This window comes from Falco biarmicus, chromosome 4 (genome assembly GCF_023638135.1).
Source record: "Falco biarmicus isolate bFalBia1 chromosome 4, bFalBia1.pri, whole genome shotgun sequence".
NCBI lineage: Eukaryota > Metazoa > Chordata > Aves > Falconiformes > Falconidae > Falco > Falco biarmicus.
This window is the reverse complement of record NC_079291.1, coordinates 13,983,167-14,002,368: the sequence shown is the minus strand read 5'-3', so window position 1 is coordinate 14,002,368 and position 19,202 is coordinate 13,983,167. Positions and strand designations below refer to the sequence as shown.

General features: G+C 45.4%; 1 protein-coding gene across 5 annotated transcripts in view; it reads right to left on the bottom strand.

Annotated features, from left to right (window-relative positions):
• TMEM108 (transmembrane protein 108) overlaps positions 1 to 19,202 on the bottom strand; it is a 167,513-nt gene that overhangs the window by 3,857 nt on the left and 144,454 nt on the right. For 4 of the 5 annotated variants that reach the window (XM_056336144.1, XM_056336145.1, XM_056336146.1 and 1 more), the window contains one exon: positions 7,107 to 8,219. In XM_056336144.1, the coding sequence (XP_056192119.1) occupies positions 7,107 to 8,219 (1,113 nt within the window). Of the gene's footprint in view, positions 1 to 7,106; positions 8,220 to 14,299; positions 14,599 to 19,202 lie in introns of those variants that run through there. The other variant, XM_056336147.1, reaches the window with a different exon arrangement.

Below are 19,202 nucleotides of genomic sequence, written 5' to 3'. Positions count from 1 at the left end.
AGAAAAAAATAAATTAACAGGTTTGAGTTCAGGCAGGTTATGTCTCTTCAAAGGGAAAGGTGAGCTTATTGTATAAATCTTCCGAAACTAATGGAAAAATCTCCCACACTATTCCTGCATGTTTCAGAAAAGCAGGTCACCATCAAACTTGCTATTATCTTTGACTCATATTGCTTCGTTCTTTCTATCACCAATAACTTCATGTGCTGACAGCCCGACTCCTGCTGCTGCGCCCGTAGGCAGGCACCACGTTGGGGCTGCCAGAACTGCCCTCCCTGCCTGGGGAAACACTCATCCTCATGAAGGGCTACATCTTTGCTCCCTGCTCTGCTGCTACGCTCTCTGTGTCCCAGCCCAGCCTGCAGGCTTGTTAAGATTAGAAAGTGAAGCAGGACCTACATTTAGTCTTCCCCACTGCTGGTGAGATCCAACAGACCTTTTGGTACTCCTTAAGGCACGGAGCGTTTTTTGAAGGTGCCTGAGGATATGAGAGCCCCAGTAAAGCCAACTCTACCACTGTGCAAATATTTTGAAAACCTGAGGTTTTACAGCTTACAAAACATTGTGACTGCTGACAGAGAAGTATCAGATTTGGGTTTTATGGGCTGGAAAGCCGGTGACACTGAGTCGAGAACTCTGCTTCTTCCAGCAGGAAATGGCCTTGCCATGTGCAGATATGGCTGCTCTAAGGCAATAATGCTCTCTCCGTTAATTACACTCTTGCCCTCTAACATTAGTGCACACACAAGCAAACGGATGGAAGACTGTGGAAAATGGGTTCCTGAGCCTCCTTGAATATAACATATTTTAGCAGAAGGCTATTTACCTAAGCTGCCCCAATTCAAAGATGAGGAGACCTGATTTAAGAGGGACAGAGAGGACAGCAGCGCTGGAATGAGGCTGTTCCCTTTTCATCTCATATTAACTACCCTTTGGGGGCATATTTTAGTGAAATTAACGTAGCTAACACAGGACCGCTCACTTCCAGAACAATACTATGAATGGGGTACAGCTTTACAAATATTCTTAGAAATCTATTTGCTCCTATGACTAGAATTATGTGTATTACAGAAAAAAATTCTTTCCAGAAAGACAGTTGCGATGGCCAGCAAGGACATATTAAATGGATGAAATACACAGAGGGCAGAGATGGTCTAGAAGGGAGAAATGGCAATAACAACAACAGAGCTGAAGAGAGAAACAGTAGCTGCAATAGCCTGCTTATCCTTCCTGGTACATTATGTCATGTCCTCATAAGGACGAGAAAGTGCTGTTGTTCAGCGCTGCCATGTATATCACCTCTGTTTCAGAGCTGGCCAACCCTTCAGGCAGGAAGAAGGCTAACTTCTCTGGTTTTCAAGGACTCGCGTCTGAAAAGTTAGACGAACTTTTCCCTTTGCCTGCTCAATAGCTAGTGCCCCGAGAATGACACTTCAGTGTTGTCCCTGTGTCAGCCTGAAGTTCTACATACAAAGATGATGATACATGTTAGGAAATAGCAGGGCTCTGTGCAATTTTGTGGACACTGGAGGTTCAGGGAGCTCAGAAGCATTTCTAACTCATATGCTTTGACCTGTGGCTAGTCTGGAGGGAGAAAAGTCAACCCACACATTCAGGGGCTGAGCTGTTAAGCTCCAGCTATGATGCTGGCCTCTTTCTGACCCCAAGGCAAATTACAACTGCATTATCTGTCCCCCCTACCCACGAAACAAGACTTAATACATCCCGCAAATGGGAGAAATGAGATTCTCACAGATTTACAGGTTTCTAGGCTGTTGGGAACATATCTGTCATATACTCTCAACTGCACGACACCTGCTCAACCAGGAGACTTTCACCTGTTAACCACAAGCTGCATTTAAGGTACAGCCTATCTCATGGGAAAATATCCACCTTCATTTAAGGACATGGAGTGACCGGATAACGAATCCATCCCCACAAAGTTTGTTTCAATGCTTAATTTCTGTTGTGGCAACATGTTTACATTCCCCTTGTTGTCTAAATACCTCCAGCTTCAGCCGCCACTTCCTCAATCTGCTTTTGCTTTTTTTTATTAAAAGTTTCCACTATGCTATCAGAAATGTCCCCTATATATGTGGGCTTCAGCCTTTTCTTGGACTACTTGGTGACACAAGATGTCTCAGCTCTTAAATCATTCAAATGGCTCTTTTCTACTCTTCCAGTGCTTTCTTTTTTAAACATAAACCACCAGGATTATACACCATATTCAATACCGGCTTCATAAATGCAGTGTAATGAGATCATACCAACTCCCTACAGTTTCCTGATAGTCTTCTGTCTTTCTTTTCAACTCGATTAAATATTTTACCAATCTTATATAGCTGCGGAGCCCCATGCCCCACTCTCCAGCTCCCATGTAAAACACAATGTTAACAAACCTGAACATTGCAAGCGCTTAAAAGTCAGGAAATACTCAGACCGAAGGATGTTCATTTACTTCTCCCTATGCCTGTAGATCATAACATAAATGAAGTTTCTATTGAATCCTTGCCTCGTTTACTAAAATAGAGGTTTTTCCATATTTCTTTCAATTTCCCTTGTTTACCGTGGCCATCTATAGTAGAACAGCCTTAGCCATGATAAAGGTATCACAATGGGTTTGGTTATCGACCGTCACTGCTTACATCTGGAGACAGGATGCTCTTCTCCAGCTCAGCCTGAGCTCTCACCTGGGGATTAGACTCAGGGCTTGGGATCTCTCCTGCTTCAGACAAGGACGCAAACATTTGTAGGCTTTGTGATAGAGAAAATGGGTGAGATAATTTTGGAAAGCATCCCAGTGCATGAAATGCGATCTAAGTGGGGTTAGGTCCAAGGCAATTCTTCATATATTCTTTGAGTTCTGCTGACGCCTGTGTTCAGAGGCTCAGCCTTCCTCTCGTGTTTTCCTGTGTCAGCAGAACTGACTGAATGAATTGACTTCTGTGCATCTGATTTGCAAGTTTCTGTTCTTCTACATTTTATCGTGCCATTCTGTAATTACAGAGATGTAAGTACTGGGAGCCCAAGGACCGGGATATTGGGTTTTAAAAAGAGTTCATATTGTGTCTTGTTCTGCACTGCAGAGGCTGGCAGCCACACACACATAACTGCATGTGCACAAAAATGTTCAAGGCTGCCTGAAGGACACCACAAAACCAACTCAAACTGTGACATGCATAAAATACAGATATCAGTGTTATATATGACTGCTTTTCTGGGAATGCAATGATACAGAATCCTCCATTTTGCAGCCGTTAAATAGCATTAGCAACATTACCCCTGTTGTTTGTATCATGAAACTGAAGCAGCAAAAGGTGAAATGATTTCCCCAGGTTCACAGAGCAGACATGGCTCAAGCATTCCTATTCAAAGCATCACTTTTCTGGCCAGCATTTTAAGGGATTTCAGTGGGACTCAGAAACCTATGCATTCTTAAAGAAAAAGATACTGTAAGGACGGGGAGGCTAAACCCCATCTCTTAGTTCAGTAGGCAAGCTCCTGAGGCCCAGGTCTTCAGGCTAGTGCTATAGCCACTGAGCTGTGCTACCAGCATGGCTGGCAGGACCTGCCAGTCCACAGTGGGGCTCAGATGCCAGAGCACAACGATGCTGAACAAAGCTTCTGCTGCTTCCTGCTCTTAGATGCAAATCCCCATGGCAGGGATGGGCCAGCGAGGAGCCCCAGTGGGGTCTTTCTTCTGCAAGAAGCGCAGCATCCCAGGCATTTCTTGCAGTGGGGACGAAGAGCCAAGGGCTCCTGCAGTCACTCTCCAGCAGGTCACTTCCCCTGCTACGGAAGTTAAAATGCCCACAGGTTTTCATTTAACAGGTGCCTGTCAATAAAAGATGTGACAGCAAGCAGTGTGCGGGGCCCTACTGCACCAGGCGTTCGAGAGGGACAGACATGTTTCTGCAGCATGGTGGTGTGGGGCAGCACAAGCCGTGCCCAGAAGCCCCCTGAGAAAGAAGGCTTTTCCAGCCTCCTCGCTACACTCCTCGTGCAGGGGAGGGATTCCAGGGAAAGGTACCAGGGCTCCTGGCAGAGGAGAGATGCACCGGCCACTGCGTAGCTCTGCAAGGGCTCTGGCAACAGCCCCGAGGTCAGCGAGCTGGCTGAGGGGCACTGCTCATTAGCAGGAGGAGGGAGCCGAGTTCATTAGATTCCTGCAGCTCTGCAGCTGCGCACAGGCTCTGGTCGCCTCTCCTCACCTCCCTCCACTCCTTTCCAGGGTTTGTTGCTAACTTCCCTGCCTTGGGGCTGCCTCTCTGCCTGGTGCAGGGCCTTATCCCTTCTCACAGATGTCCCAGCAGCAGCTCAGGGCTCACCGCCCCCCTTGGTGGCTCTGGCCAGCAGCCTTGAGGGTGCCAGCCCGAGCACAGAGCTGCCAGCTTGCAGCTCCGGGGTAGCAATAACTTCCAGCCTCCCATGATCGGAGCCCTCCGTGACTTTCCCCGTGGTTGTTCCCTCCTAAGGCAGATCAGATATTTAAAAGCATGGGGCCGAGTCTTGATGTCGGAGATGCCTCCACCTTTCAGCATGCCAAGGCGGGGGCAGGACAGTGTTTTCCCAGTCCATGCCCACAGCAGCTGTGAGAGCATTTTCATGCCTTGAAGATGAAATGAAATCCAAAGGGCTGTACGCTTCGACCGCCTCTTAGCATCAGCCCCCCCTAGACCAGAAGTGAATGCCAGCTCTGTCCTCAGCTGCAGGCGCTTGTGCCCGGGAGGTGGCGACAGTCCCCTGCACACCCCGGACTGCACCGCGCACCGCGCACCCTGCTGAAGGCACGCAGCTGCCCGAGGGCCAGGACAGAAAGTGCCCCTCCAGTGTGCAGCACAGAGGGGAGCCATGGCCGATGCATGTGCATCTGGGTAAAAATGCTTTAAGTTGTTATAACTTCTTTTTCTTCTCCTCTAGGAATAACTTATGCCTGTACAACAGCACTTACCATGGAATAGTTTAACAGCATAACTTTTGGATGAAAGCAATTCCCTAGGCACTTCAGCCAGATCCAAAAAAATCCCAGTTAAAAGCCTACCTGCCAGTCTTTTAAACTCTGAAATATGTCTGAGGATCCCCAGATTTTAAAAGGAGAGTCCCACTGAAGACCATCCTCAGAAATCTGGCCCTCAAAGCAGGACTTAAATACCTGCATCATTTAAACACTCAGATATATTAGAGCTGGTATAGATAATTTTCAAAATAACATTTGCCTTTTTAAAAAATGTAGCTTATAAAGATAAGAAACAGAACAGACACAGCCATATGAACACATACTGTTATGGCACACATGATAAGAAGAAAAGGTTAAACACCACTATTTAATGAATAGTGCGTTAGAAGTCCTGCCAACAGACTCCTATTATTATTGTTATTAATAAAAATAACAACTATCATTACTTATTAGCTCATATGTGGCACACTGCAGGCAGAATACACCAGTGTACACACTAGTTATGCTTCCTATGCTTGTGTTGTATGGTATTGTATTTTGTGGTTTATTTTGTTTGGACACTTTCCATTAGGATCACCTTCCTTTCTGAATATTGGCCGAAAAAATAATGCTTGGAAGAATTTATTTCATCCTCTATTTCTACTGATTGATAAGACAAGGCTGTTTGTAAAATCATCAAATATCACTGCTTCTCATCATGTGCTATAACCCAGTTTCTCCTCTCCATCTTTTGCAGATGTATCTATGCACACTTCTGCTTTGGTTTATCTTTATTTTGGTTTTCCATCTTTAAGGTTTAAGCTTTGTTCTCACCCGTGGTTTTAACCACGTTGACAACAGCAGAAGGGACAAGCCTAACCGAGACGCTGAGCCAATCCAAGAATTTGCAGCTGCTGAAAGGATTAGCGTGGCTGCCCCTCCAGGTGTATATTCCTGCAGCCTCATCCACTCCACGTCTCACGCTCACCTGACCCTGCAGGGAGCTGATTCAACTCACTGGGTGGACAGAAAGTGCCAAAGAGAAAAGCGAGCACTTTTTGGCCACTTCAGCAATCTGGAAGTGTCTCAGGGAAGTGTCAGTCAGGCCTGGGCAGAAGGAGAGGCGCAAGATCAGGTGGCTGCGCCCCAGAGACAGCAGGGGACAGCAGCACTGTCCTTTTTGGCAGGAGTAAGCTGTGTGCAAGACTCTCCCAGTCAGCTTATCTAGCCTTGTCCTCAGAACAGCTAGTAGATGTAAATAACTGAATTAACACACAATATTGTTGGCTGCTACCCTTTAATATTTCCTCAGGCAGCAAAGGCTGGGAAACGTTTGGTTTTGTTTCACTCCAGACAAAGCAGCACAATCACACCCCACAACAGTGAAAGCCCAGAGCGTATGTTGTCCTACCTTGGTGATATAACCCTGCTAAGCAGGGGACACATCAGCATCCACTCACAAGCTTCCTCATTGTTTCTCATGTGCTTTTTGTAGCTTAGGCAAATGACAAGACCCTAAGCCAGCTCTGGGAACCCAACCTGCCCTGGTCCTCCCTGTGGCTGAATCCTGGTGTCTGAAGGCCAGGATTTAAAATTCTTCCTTCTCCTTCAACGGCTGCAAAATTGGAATTAAAATGGAGGAAACCGGCACTCTGATTATCAGACTTTAAAGTCTGATAGTTTACAAATTGCCTGCAATGAAATATTCTATCGCATGGGAAAACTGGTGTTTCCTAAGGTATTAGTCATTACAACTGTCATTAATACTTTGGGTTAGCAATAGGCTTTTCAAATCCAGTTGAAAATCCAGGGCAGCATATAGCGGTTTCTAGATTAAAGACTTGCACAATTTTTCATTACCAGCTTAAATGCCTTGAAGTAAAGCTGCTTCACCTTCTAGAGTTTTTCAGCCTTGTGTCACACCCTCAAATGGAGGGCCCCAAAGTGATTTCTAATAGCAACAGAACAAGTATATGCTTTGAGCACAAACATTTTGGCCCTGCATTTTGAAGCGAAGCACTTTGGTCAGTGAATGTGATCCCTGTCTAGTGATTGCTTCTCATCCACCTCAAGCTGCCCTGTCTCCGTTAGCTCTCCACCTCCTTGAATCACGAGCCGAAATCTGAATTTTAAGGAAAGAAAAAGCAAAATAAAGCAGCAATTAACTTACAACATGAAGATATAGGTACGCTGATAGCCAAGATGATCCAGGCAATGTCCATCTTGCTGAGACAGATGGTTGCTCTGTGCTGGGGTTTGTCCCCCTCGGTGACATGGGAGATGTTTCCTTGCACCCCGGGTTTCCAGGTCCCAGCAGGAACCAGTCTGTTCAGGAAGTTCCCGGTGGCGGTGGAGCCAGCTGTGGAAAGGGAGCTGGACAACCTTGTGGCAGGTGCTGCAGAGAGAGCCCTGCCTAGCAAGGTTGTGTTAGTCACCACGCCATGCTGTGTTGGAGCAGGTCCCTTGGGGTCTCCTGCTGCCAGGGAGGAGACGCTGACGTCGAAACTGGTCTGAACCGAGTGACCCGCTGCTGCTGTTGCAGATCCAGGGCCAGCAAACAGAGGGACGTTTGTACTGAGATTCAAGGTTACCCAAGAGTTGTTTTTGCTCAGCATATCCCACACGCCGTAGCGGGTGGGTTTAAAAGGCACCGACACTGCTTCAGGATCAGTTGATGGTCCAGCAGTTGTGGTGGCAAAATCTGCCTCCTGCACCACTAGCTCGGCCCCGTCCCCTCGCTCTGCTTCCCTAAGGCTTCCCGAGGCGTTGCGGTGGGGAGAAGGGTCTGAGTGTGTAGTTCTTGCCAGCCCCGTGCCATTTGGATCGCTGGATGCTGCGGTCTGGGACTGAAACGGGTGGTCTGTGAAAGGGCTCCTCAGGGTAGGGAAGGGAGAGTGCAGGGTGGTCTTTAGGTAAGGCTCTGAGGACTCTGTGAAGTTGCCTTTGAAAACCTGGAATATTTTCCCCTTGGGGCGAGTCTGTCCCGAGTACAAAGCACTCTGGTTGTATAAATGATACGTTTCCTTTTCACTGATGTGAGGGCTGCTCACTTGCTTTTGCCCGGTGGAAGGGGCTTTCTCCGCCAAGCTGACAGGATGGGGAATGGTGTGAGCAGTTGTGGGAAGGGGCTCTGCCACGTGGTGGTCTTTGTGGCGAGGTGTTGCTCCCATGGCCGTGGTAGTGGTAGTGTCCATTGGGAAGCCCTGAGAGGAGGAGACAGTGGGAGACAGTACCTGAACAGAAAACACCAGCTCTTCTGTCAGTGCCAAGATCAGTAGAACACCTGGAGGAAAAAGCACAGGGAGAGGGTGAGACACCAGGGAGGGACCAGCCGACAGGGAACAGGCTTGCACATCTGGCAGTAAGAAATATCTTCCGTTTTCTGCAGAAGGACAGAAGAGTTAGTATCCAATTTTGTTGGCTTCTCTGGGAAAGCAGGAAAATCTGCAGGGGCTGTGGTGGCCCCGCGGCTGCGGGAGCAGTGAGGTGGGAATGGGAAGATTGCAGGGAATCTCTGTGGCAAAGGGAGACGAGGTTGCAGTATGGCCTCAGGAGAGTCCCTTGAAATGCCATAAGCAGGTGATTTCCCTGTAGAAGCTACAAAGCATCCTACTCTTTAGGGGTAGAAACAAAAGACATTTTCATTTTTGTTTTGGCCAGGCAGGCCTCCACATGCATGTCTGTATCATTATAGGAAGCCTTAGTCTGCTCATCCCTTTGGCTGAAAACCCCTAAATTTGGCTGCCTCCAGTCCTGGGTGCCATTAAGCAATCTGTTTTTTGAGAGACCAGCTGCTTAGCCCTAGCCAAAAATTAGGTCAAGAAGGGATGTCTGATCAGAGGGCTTCTTGGGTTATATATGCCATCCTTTACTTAGCAACTTTGGAACATCTAGTCATTTATTTTAGAATCTGAGACGTGGAAAATGTCCAAATGATAAAAATGAACAAGAAAACATAGCTACTGCAGCCGTTTTAAAAAGCCACATGATTACTAGGGATCTGACTCAAATCTAACAGAACCACCCTTCTCACCCATATACAAATGTTTGGTTGTAACCTGTTCTGTGCTCACATGTGCTGTGCGATTGGATTGTGTGAAATTTGCCTCCCGCTACCCTCCGTAGTGCACATTATTTCACGAGGTGCCAGATTCACACCGCTGGGAACATCCATTCTTCCATTTATTCCTAATCCAGATAATGGACGTGGGCAGCTGCAGTAGCATAAGCCTCCCCGGGACGCAGGGCTAATACACCGTGAGTTAGCGTGACCTGCAGGGACCACATCAATCACACGTCACCATTTCCATATGTTGAAGCTGTCGAGTGTAATGTGGATCTCTGCCCACTAGGAAGCACACAGAATAAATCCATTTTGCACAGTCCGCTGAGCATCATCAGATGGCATCATTAGCACTGTGCTAGTGTGAATTTCAACCAGTGGTGTCAAGGTGAAAAACGTTGTCACAGCCTTAACAAATCAGAGAGATGAGTTCGTCAAAGCTGCAGGACTCCAAACTGGGTAATGATCATCTTCCAGCCAAGACTATGGAGTGCCTTCCTGCCCCCTTCTCCACCCTTCCCAGGCTTGCCAGCTTTCTCTGTGAGCGATTATGCCTTTTACTTCTACCCTACTTGGGTATACGTTATGGGCACCAGCAGAAAAGGAAGACAGGGACTTGGGAAAGTGAAAGAAGATCTCTGATTAGGTGTCCACTGGGCCCTAGGGCTCTGCTGCACATTTGGCAGATGCAAATGCCATGAAATGTGTTTATCCCAAGTCCTGTGCATCATTCACACCCATTCGCAAGCGGTGCAATAAATGTAGCAAAAACTCACCAAAGGAGGAGTACCTATTCTTCTTTCCCAGCTAAATGCTCTGCTTTGATCACTAACCATCACCTCTGAACCAGAACAGAGCAGAGCTCTGCAACTGAGAAAATTCACCCCATCTTGCCCCCAGCCTCCTGTTACTTTGCAGAGCATCCAGAAGATGAAAACACTGGTGAACACAGCGAGAGCCAATTACAAGCAGTGCACTTCCCATGATGCTAAAATTAGCTCCTTTTTTTGGTTGTTTTTTTTTGGGGGGGGTTGTTTTTGTTTTTGTTATTTCTCAAATAAATATCTCTGCCAAATAAACCATCACCTGGGATACTGCTTACCAGTTCCTAGCCAGCCACACAATATGTTCTTAGCAGAACACACCTAGTAAAAAAAAAAAAAAATAAATTTCTGTACACTGAGATGCAAACAGCAGAGCAGATCATGCTATACTCATGGAGCATCACTCTTGGAAATGAAAGACAGGAGTTATCTTCACACTTTTGGCAGCACTTATTCTGAGGTCAAGGTCAAAGCAGATATTCTAGTGTCCATATGGCTAATATTTCATGCCAAGACAAGTTGCTGCCACCAAACAAATTCAAAGAGGAAAGGATGACAATTTATTTTGGATTTGGTGTGTGAAGATAATGTTTCAGGATACTTTAGGCCTGCTGTTCTGAGCACACAAGATGAAGTGCATTGGCAGGTCTTATGAGATACTAGATTATGATGATTGTAATGCCTGCTAAAGTTTTTGGATGTTCTTTGTGTAACTAATTTCTCTCACAGCTCACATGCAGAAAAAACATCTCTATTGCGTTAATATTCTTCTCCAGGATATTCCTTAAGGAATAAGGAAGTTGTCAGCTTTTCTGCATATTGTGCCCTGGGGTTAGAAACCCTGATCTTTGACTAAAAACCTACCTAATATCCATCTCCACTTCCTGAAATACTGGTAAATCAGAAGCTTGCTGCTGTAAAGATTTACAATCTCTCTGGGGCAGTCTGTTGCGGTAGCAGGTCAGCACACATCAGGCATGGGAAGCCAGATGCATTTAGTTAGTACCTTTAAGTGACTTGTAAAGTATGAATAATTGTTCAAAGGAAATACTACATCAGAAGTAATTTATCTGACAATAAACAATAACCCCCATGACATTTGGCTGTCTCAGGCTGTGGCAGTCAGGTTTTGCTCCTCTGCTAGACTCCGTTTAACAGCCTCTGCAAAGCCACCATGGCCCCCTAAGCTACAGCTTCTTAGGATTTTCTTTTACTGCCTGAATGTACCACTAACTCCTTCAGTGACAACCAGAGCTAATCTGTGCCCCTGACTACTGAAAAAACATTCAGTTTAGTAGATTATTGTAAAAATAGCCAGTGCTCTATATTTAGGAAGAACCAGCTGATAATAAGAACTTCACAGTGGGCTTTTGCTGGTCCTTTTAAGTAGAATTAATTTGCTTTATAACTGTTCAACAGCCAACTTGAAAGCAAAAGTAAAGCTGGAATTGGTATTTTCACATGCTCTGCATCATCACCTAAGCATGCTCTGGCTGGAATTGCGGTGATCCGGAGTGCCCAGAGCTCCTGCTTGCTTTTCTATCACTTGAGGATATGCAGTGTCTTACAAAGTGGGACTCTTATTGAGGTCCCTGATATTAGACTGCCCTTTTGGCAATTTTGGCTTAAGCCTAGGAAAATGATATTCTGAATTTCTCTATTAAGGTGCAGGAGGCATTTGTCACAGAAATGAACTTCACCAGCTCCAGATTTCTTCCCTTCCCAGTCTCTGTCTCTGCTTCACAAATGCATCTGCACTGAGAAAAGGGCCACGGTGCGTATGACACCAATCATCCCCCAGTGCCTTAGCTTACCCTCCATCAGACTACCACTGAAAGGAAACCTTCTGGTTGCTATCAAGTTGTCACGGCCAAAGTTTTGATATCCCAGGTGAGATGGTACATTGCAGATGCTCTTGGTTAGTTCAAAGCACAGTCCTGCAGCTCTTTGCGGAAATCCTTCAGTTTTGGCTGCCTAAGACTCTTGGGATTCATGTTACTTAAGAGCGTAAGCCCCTTGGGTAAGGACTAGCATAATGGTATACAGACTAATGTAAGCTCATTATAGCAAATAATAATAATAAATTATATTTTCAAAGGTCAGTTCACACCATTAAGTTTTTTCATAAGGGGCCATTTCTACAGTATAGATGCTCAGGCTGAGAAGGGGTCAAACTGGTTTGGCTTTTAAATGCTGTGTGTCAATTTCCCGCTTTTGGAGTCTAATTTTATGACTACATTAAAACCATTCAACCCTAATGAGGCGGCTGATTGACCTGACATCTCTGTGGTGTGAACTGTGTCATCCTGTGGTCTTGCATAGTGCACCAAGAAGGGAATATTAAGTACAAAATGAATTAACTCAAGGATGAAGCACAGCAGAGTGACAGCAGAGTGTACACAGAGGGTACTGATGTGCATTTAGCCATAAAAACTCCTTCCTGACAACACGGTGTAATGGTTCAAATCTCAACAGGATCTCCCTGCAGTGCTTCTTCCCACGGTACACTCACATGAGGAGTCCAGAAATGGTGTGTGCAGTTGTTTAGGTGAAGAAAATTAAGGAGCTTCTTTACAGCAACGTTTTAAAAGACCACAGCTGATGTCCTCAGGAAATCTCAGTAAAGTCGGGGAGAGAAGTATTTTGCTTTCCCAGACTATGAAATCTGCAGGGTCGTACTGTTTGGGAACTTCCTCATGGCCCTTCTATTTGCAAGCAGGAAGCAGAACTGCCTCCCTTCAAACCAGAAAAACAAAGCACTTCGGGCCCCTGATGTTCTTTGTTTTATCTCAGGACCTCAGCAGCCCTCGCTAGGAGCCAGTGTCCTGCCACAGGACAACGTTAAAAGGCTTAATTTAGGAGTGAATACCACCTGGTGCTGCACGGGACACTTCATGGGCACTTCGAGAACAGCCTTTTTGCATGACATGGCAGAGCTGGCATGCGGCTGTCTAGTCAGCTCACGCGTTCAGCCTCCCCAGGGCAACCCCTTTAAACAACACAAACTTACGTAACTTCTGATCTAAAGCCCGTGGAAAGGTTCCCAATGACTTTAGCGGGCTTTGGACCAAGTCCTAATTGCTGGAGATACAGTGGAAACTTTTGAGCTTCACATCACATTTTCTACAGTGCTGGAATACGCACAATGAGCTCAGTCTGGTATTTGACCCCTTCTAGCCTCTGCTACCTCGGACCTTGCAGCAAGACAAACAGAGCCACCCTGAGCAGTACTTGGCAAACATTTTTGCTCTAGGAAGTCAGGAAGAGCTTTTTGTGCAGAGAACTACTGCTGGACTCATTATTTCGGACTGCCATGGGCAAGGGAAGCAAAGGGAGCCATCCTACAAAGGACCCATTATCTACGGACGCAGGGCTTGGGTGCACATGGGCAGCGTATGGGCTGCTGAAGCCTCTCTATGCTTCTAACAGTCTTGACTTAATAATGGTGAGAGAAGGTTGTGGAAAACATGTTCAAAGCAACAGCAATGTTATTGTTGTAATGAAAGCTTCCTTCATGACACTATTAACTTCTCATGTGTCTCTCAGCAAACCTAAAACATTACAGGAAGCAAAATGAATCTTTAATAGATGGAAACTGTGCATTAAGTATATATTATTACTTTTGTTATGGACGTTTCTTTGTAATCTCCCAAAGCAATATCATTTTCACTCATAATAAAGCAGTCTTTGTATAAAGAGTTAAGCAAATATCATCTCCATGATTGGTGGCAGAACTGAGGGAAGAAAAAGTAGGTTACTCTGCACAGAAAATTTCTCTTCCATGCCTATCAGTGGCTGTCATGCCAGAACTCCCAGCTATTAACTTACAAGTTATTGTCCGTTTTCCCTTTTAAGTATTAAACAGGGTGATCAACTCCAACTTGAAAACAACAAGCTGTTTGGTAAAATGCAGGGAGCGAGACACACAGAGTAACAGCTCTATTTGCAATAACAAAAACCAGCACCAGCAGAAGCTCTGGAAATCACATGTACAAACACAAATTAAGCAGTACTCGCTGACACTCCCTGTGCAACAACAGTAACGGTAGCTACAGTTTTCATGTGGCAAGATGCCCCGGTCCTTTAACAATATAAAAACATTGCAGAACACTATTATTGCCTCTAAGATGCACTTCCATCAAAGACTTTGAGAGAGTGAGCTTGTAAATCAAAATTCCTTTCTGGTCCTCCAGGGAGTTAAACAATGGGTGATAGAAATAGGAGGACAGTGTCATGTAGTCACAGAGCAGGCAGCTCCCAATTCATTCTCACACTGCACTAGAGACTCACGGATACTGGGAATAGGTGCTTTAGAAATGCTTCATAACCCCTGTTCAGCTAAATATATACAGATATCTAAGCTGCTGAACCTTGTGAAAAGGCTTACTGACAATCTAGGACAACAGTAATTACTGAGAGGAGGGTAATAAAAAGAAAGAGCCTGAGTCTAGCTGCTTGTTCAAGATAATCACTTACCTGAAAATATCATTTGGACTTGTCAGCAGACATCCTCACCTGCTCACATCACACAGACTGGGAAGCTTCATCCCTCAATAGAAAAAGGAAAAATGCATCTTCTCCCTAATGAGGCAGCTGCACGCAGGAGTTGCTGTTATTGTTGGAACTGGTTTGGAGGAATGAGGACAGAGACAGCCCAGGCAGGCGTGTCTTGCAGGGCTGTGCAGCGAGAGGGCTTGCTCCTTTATGGAGTACCTTTGCAACTGCAAGGCAAGGTTACTTACTGAGCCAGTCCCCCTCTCTGCCAGCGGATCGAACGGCTGCTTGGTATTCCAGCTTGGTTACTCATCAAGTCCAGATACAGTTTGTCTGACACGGGTCTATTCAGATGCCAGAGGATTGCTGGCAGTTCTCGTTTTCTGGGAACAAAACAGCAACAAGCACCCCAGCTGCACGCCCTTGTGAGGCTGTTCAGTCCCTGTTTCAAGGCAGAGTACCCTCCCTCCAGTGCAGCGTTTAGCTTCCCATGTGTGGATAAATTTTACAGATCTACCTCCTGCTTCGGCATCTCCGCCAGATTTCCACTTTATTCAATTACCTCTAATGATACTAATATTCCTGTCAGAGGACAATATGGGGAATTAAACAGTGATCATCTTCTCTCCTTCTCCTTCCCTGGCATCAAAATGCATGTTCTGCATTTTATCTCTTCACCCCTCAGCAGTGAATGGGCAATTTCTACTTTGTAACCATAAAGAAGACCACAGATCCTGTGATCTCTGAAGCCGTAATCCTACTTCCCTTCTTCCATTTCTTCTTCTCTCTGTTTCTCTCTTTCCCTCTGGCACACCTGGGTGTCTGGAAGAACACACTGCCTGAAAAGCACAAAAATGCGGCCAACTACCAATCCCTCAAAAGGCACAGGGAGATGGTAAGAGAGCAACAAGCTGGGAGCTTCTTGAGATCAGTGTAAGAATCCCCCAGGAGTCAGAGGGCAATCCCCGCTCTCCGTCTTTCATGCACAGACCCTGTTGTATCTAGGGGTGCCACAACAGCCCAGGAAGTTTGTTACACGGGCTCTTCGCAAAATTAACTCCTAGTATTTTGCTAGAGGGAAAAACTAGTTCCTTCTTCTCTCTTGTCATACCAGGTGAGAAGACCCTCCTTTTTCCAGGTCCTAGATACAAGCATGCTGCAGCCAGACTTCTTTTTTGATGCTGTGGCCCAGTCAGAAAAGAATGGTGCTGTGATGACAGGCTGGAGATTTGGCAGCACTAGCAGCTATGAGGCCTATGACAGTGACCCCAGTGCTGATTTTTGGGGACTGAAGTCCCTATCAGGAAGGCTAGGCAGATGCATATATGATATCACAAGTATATTTTACCCATAGTTATACAAACTCTGTTTTCACAGCCATGATCATTTCATGGAGGACATGGAAAGATGGAGTGAAAATAATAACCTTAGATGTGCTTTGCATTTTTGTGCTGTCGTGCTGATGCTCCTTCTCTCCCTTACTGTTTCCAGTCTGAAGGTTTTTCTAAGTAAAGATATCCAGTGCATTATATATTTAAAAAAAAGGTCCTTACAAATAGCTTGTTTAGCAGTTTCTAGAACTCAGGGCTGATTAAGAGCTTGCTGCTGAAACAATGATTTAGCATGAAGCTGCAGCTGGCGTAACAAGAGAACCATGCCACATATTTTAACCTTTGCTGGAGGATTTGACACATCTGTAAGTAGTAACTCACCACAGATTTCTTCCCTGTGTGCTGTCATGGATGGAAACATATAGCTCAAAACTGCAGAGACTGTTGTTTGGAATTTCAGATGAAAACTCTTCATAAGGACAGAGGCTCTGTGCATTCCCTTGTCCAAAACCACATGGAACAAACCAAAAATAATTTTAAAAGCACATGAGTGTTCCTTAGTCTGACAGCTCCCCCCTTGCACAAAGCTTGTCCAGCCCCAGCTTTGCAAACGCACATCCCTTCCTTTCCAGCCTTTACTTGGCAGCAGTTTTTGTTGGCAGGATGCTGTTGCCAAGGGAGACAGAAAGGATGTGCAGCTGGCTTTTCTTTCACCTGCACTTAGTGTTGCTGATCCTATTTATGTTACTGCAGAACCTTTGGCTTCTAAAAGACCTACCATCAATGTCACTGGACCTTCTGAAGAGTTTTGACAATGACACAAACAGCTGTGGCCTCTGATGGAAAGCTTAAAATAGGATCTTGCCAAAGAGAGGATGGAGTTGGTGTCCAGATGCTGACTCAAGCAAGGGTATCTGTTTCACAAGCAGCAATAAGAAGGTGGAAAGAAGGATTCAAAGCCATCTTAAAAAGGTTTCTGACAACTCCCCAAAACAGTGAGTAACTTCAGATATGTAAAAGTTACATGCTTTGTCTAAGGCAGCCGTGGCTCTGGCAGGCAATTCACCCCATCCACAGGCTGACCCCAGAGAGGCTCCTCGCTTGCCCTTAGCAGAAGAGGTCACATAGAGGATGATGAGCTTTAATGAGATGTCCAGCTTTCAGCTGATGAAAATTAGGTGAGATGAATCCCACTTTATAACCCTCTATCTATTTACATGGCATCATCATAAAGCAAACCAAGGATTTTAGTACAGTAAAGGTATTAAATCAAAGTGATGTTTGAAAAGGTGAAAAGTAGTCTCTGTATTACAATACCTTCCAGGAGAGGAAACCCTACTGCTCTGGACGTTCAGAATCAGTTTCTACAGAACACCAAACAACGAGCCATAGAGAGCAACGCTTCATTGGCATGAAGAGTGGACTAGAGCAGGGCCTGGCAGCCTTTCCATGGTAATGCATTAGGAAGCATTTTTCCTTCCCATATTAGAGGGTAAGTGGGCAAGCATAATTCAGCTGAATCTAGGAGCTGCTGCCTCTCAAAGAAACAGCACACTACCAATCAGCTGCGCCTGACCCCTGCAAGGCAAGACGTTTGGTGCCTGCTGAACTGGAAAGCGGCAGATAGTGTGAGGAAGTAGGAGCCACTTACTCATGCAAAATCCTTTTTCCAAAAAAGCACAGCTCCTAGACCTGCTGCACTATTTTCAAAATTCTCCCACTTGCAGCTGAAGGTAACCAAGTCAGAAGCTTTTGATTCCAGCACATGATGTGTCTTCCAAACCTAATTTCTTCAGCACCAAGCCCCCAGCTCTAAGTAATTTACACCAACATACCTATTAATCAAGGACGCTTATTTGAGGTTCAGGATACTCCTTCATTACAGCATAGTCATTTTTAGCTTGTCTTTTCTAAGGAAACATTTCTAGAGGCAGGTTGTCTATCCCTCTGTCTCTCCCAGTAACTTCTGATCCATGGCTGATTTCAAATATTTTAACACACTGTATGACAACTGGTGAGGAGACAGAGCAGTGTGTCCTACTCATGGATCCCTCTGCTTCGACAATGCAGACCTTTTTTTCTCTACTTTGCAAAAGCTGTTCTTAAATTCTCCAGCTGCAGGTACAGAAATGTTGATACAGCAGCCAGAAGGGATGTTATAGTTATGCATAGGCTGACTAACTTCTACAAAACCTGAAGGTATTTCAGTCATTTCATCTGTTCACTCTAAGTAATTTGGATGATTTATTACCTATGTCCCCTTCAAACACATTCTTATCTCCAAGTGCCTGGTTATCCTTGTGCTTGATCTCCAATGAGAGCTTGTAATGAGGAACTTGCACCAATTTGTTAATGTGAGCAGGTAACACACAATTAGAAAGTAACTGTTACATTTACCTACAGGAAAGCTTTACCATTTTTTTGACCATTGCCCAGTTGAAGGAAAAGGGACACTGTGCCTCAGAGCGTGTAAATGGGCAGCAGAGGCTTGTGCAGTTATTCACGTCCCAGTTTACCATCTGGGCAAATCAGAAACAAACCAGGTCAGGATCAAGGGAGTCAGCATTTCCAGTATGGGGACTATCTACTGGTTTGGGGGTACAAAGGGTCAGAAATGGCAATAATTCCCAAGGTGGACTTGGGGTACAAAAGGCAGCGACAATTTCCACATCCAGATTTTCCCCTGTGAGCACAGCCCGAGGATGTAAGGTTACACATGAATCAGCCAGAAAGGCTGTAATGTGCTGCTCTTATTATCTGCTGGATTATAGAGGGCTAGCAAAGCCTCTGGAGTGGATGTGAGGTTGCTAGGGAAAGAAGTGAGCTGTTATTTTTCATTTCTGCTCATCCTTCCTACAAACTAGCAACAGCTTTCTTTTGGCTTCTGGAACAGAAGTTTGTATTGCCTCTTAGCTGTCTTGAGGTGAACCTGGCTTCAGCTAAGGGTGATTCCAGAATAACCTGGAAGTTCATCATGGCCCAGCTGCACTGAGCCACGTGGGTGCTCCATGAGCTGCTCTTCCAGGAAGTCTGCTAATGGCCTGAGGGGGGAAGCCCTCCACAGCCTGCAAAAAATGGAGATGCATGCCTGAAACTCAGGAGTTTCAGGGGTGCATGTTGCATTATGATGTACAAGCATAAAAGGGAAAGACCAAATTCCCTTCTTGAACATATCAGCTGCTCATTGCAGAGATGAAGAAAGGGGGCTTTGCTCCATTAGGTGAATTGCAGGATTGCACAGGTACGAAGATACGGATTTTTTGCCATCCTTTGAAGGAATGATAGTCCAACGTGATGTAGTAAATCGTATGCTCTTGTAAGTAAGGTCACAGCAGTAGCTGGATATAATTTCTGCTAATGAGAGCAGGACTCTGCTGCTTATATTTCACTCAGTGTTACTGCTCCTGAATTAGATTCGAGAGGTGGAGATATGCAATATCATACACAAAGAACATAAGGGTGAGATGACATGGTGATACAGTGTACTTGATTAGTCAGGGGATCAGGAATTCAAGTGGAAATACGTATGGAGTTAGGAACAGGATCTCACTTTA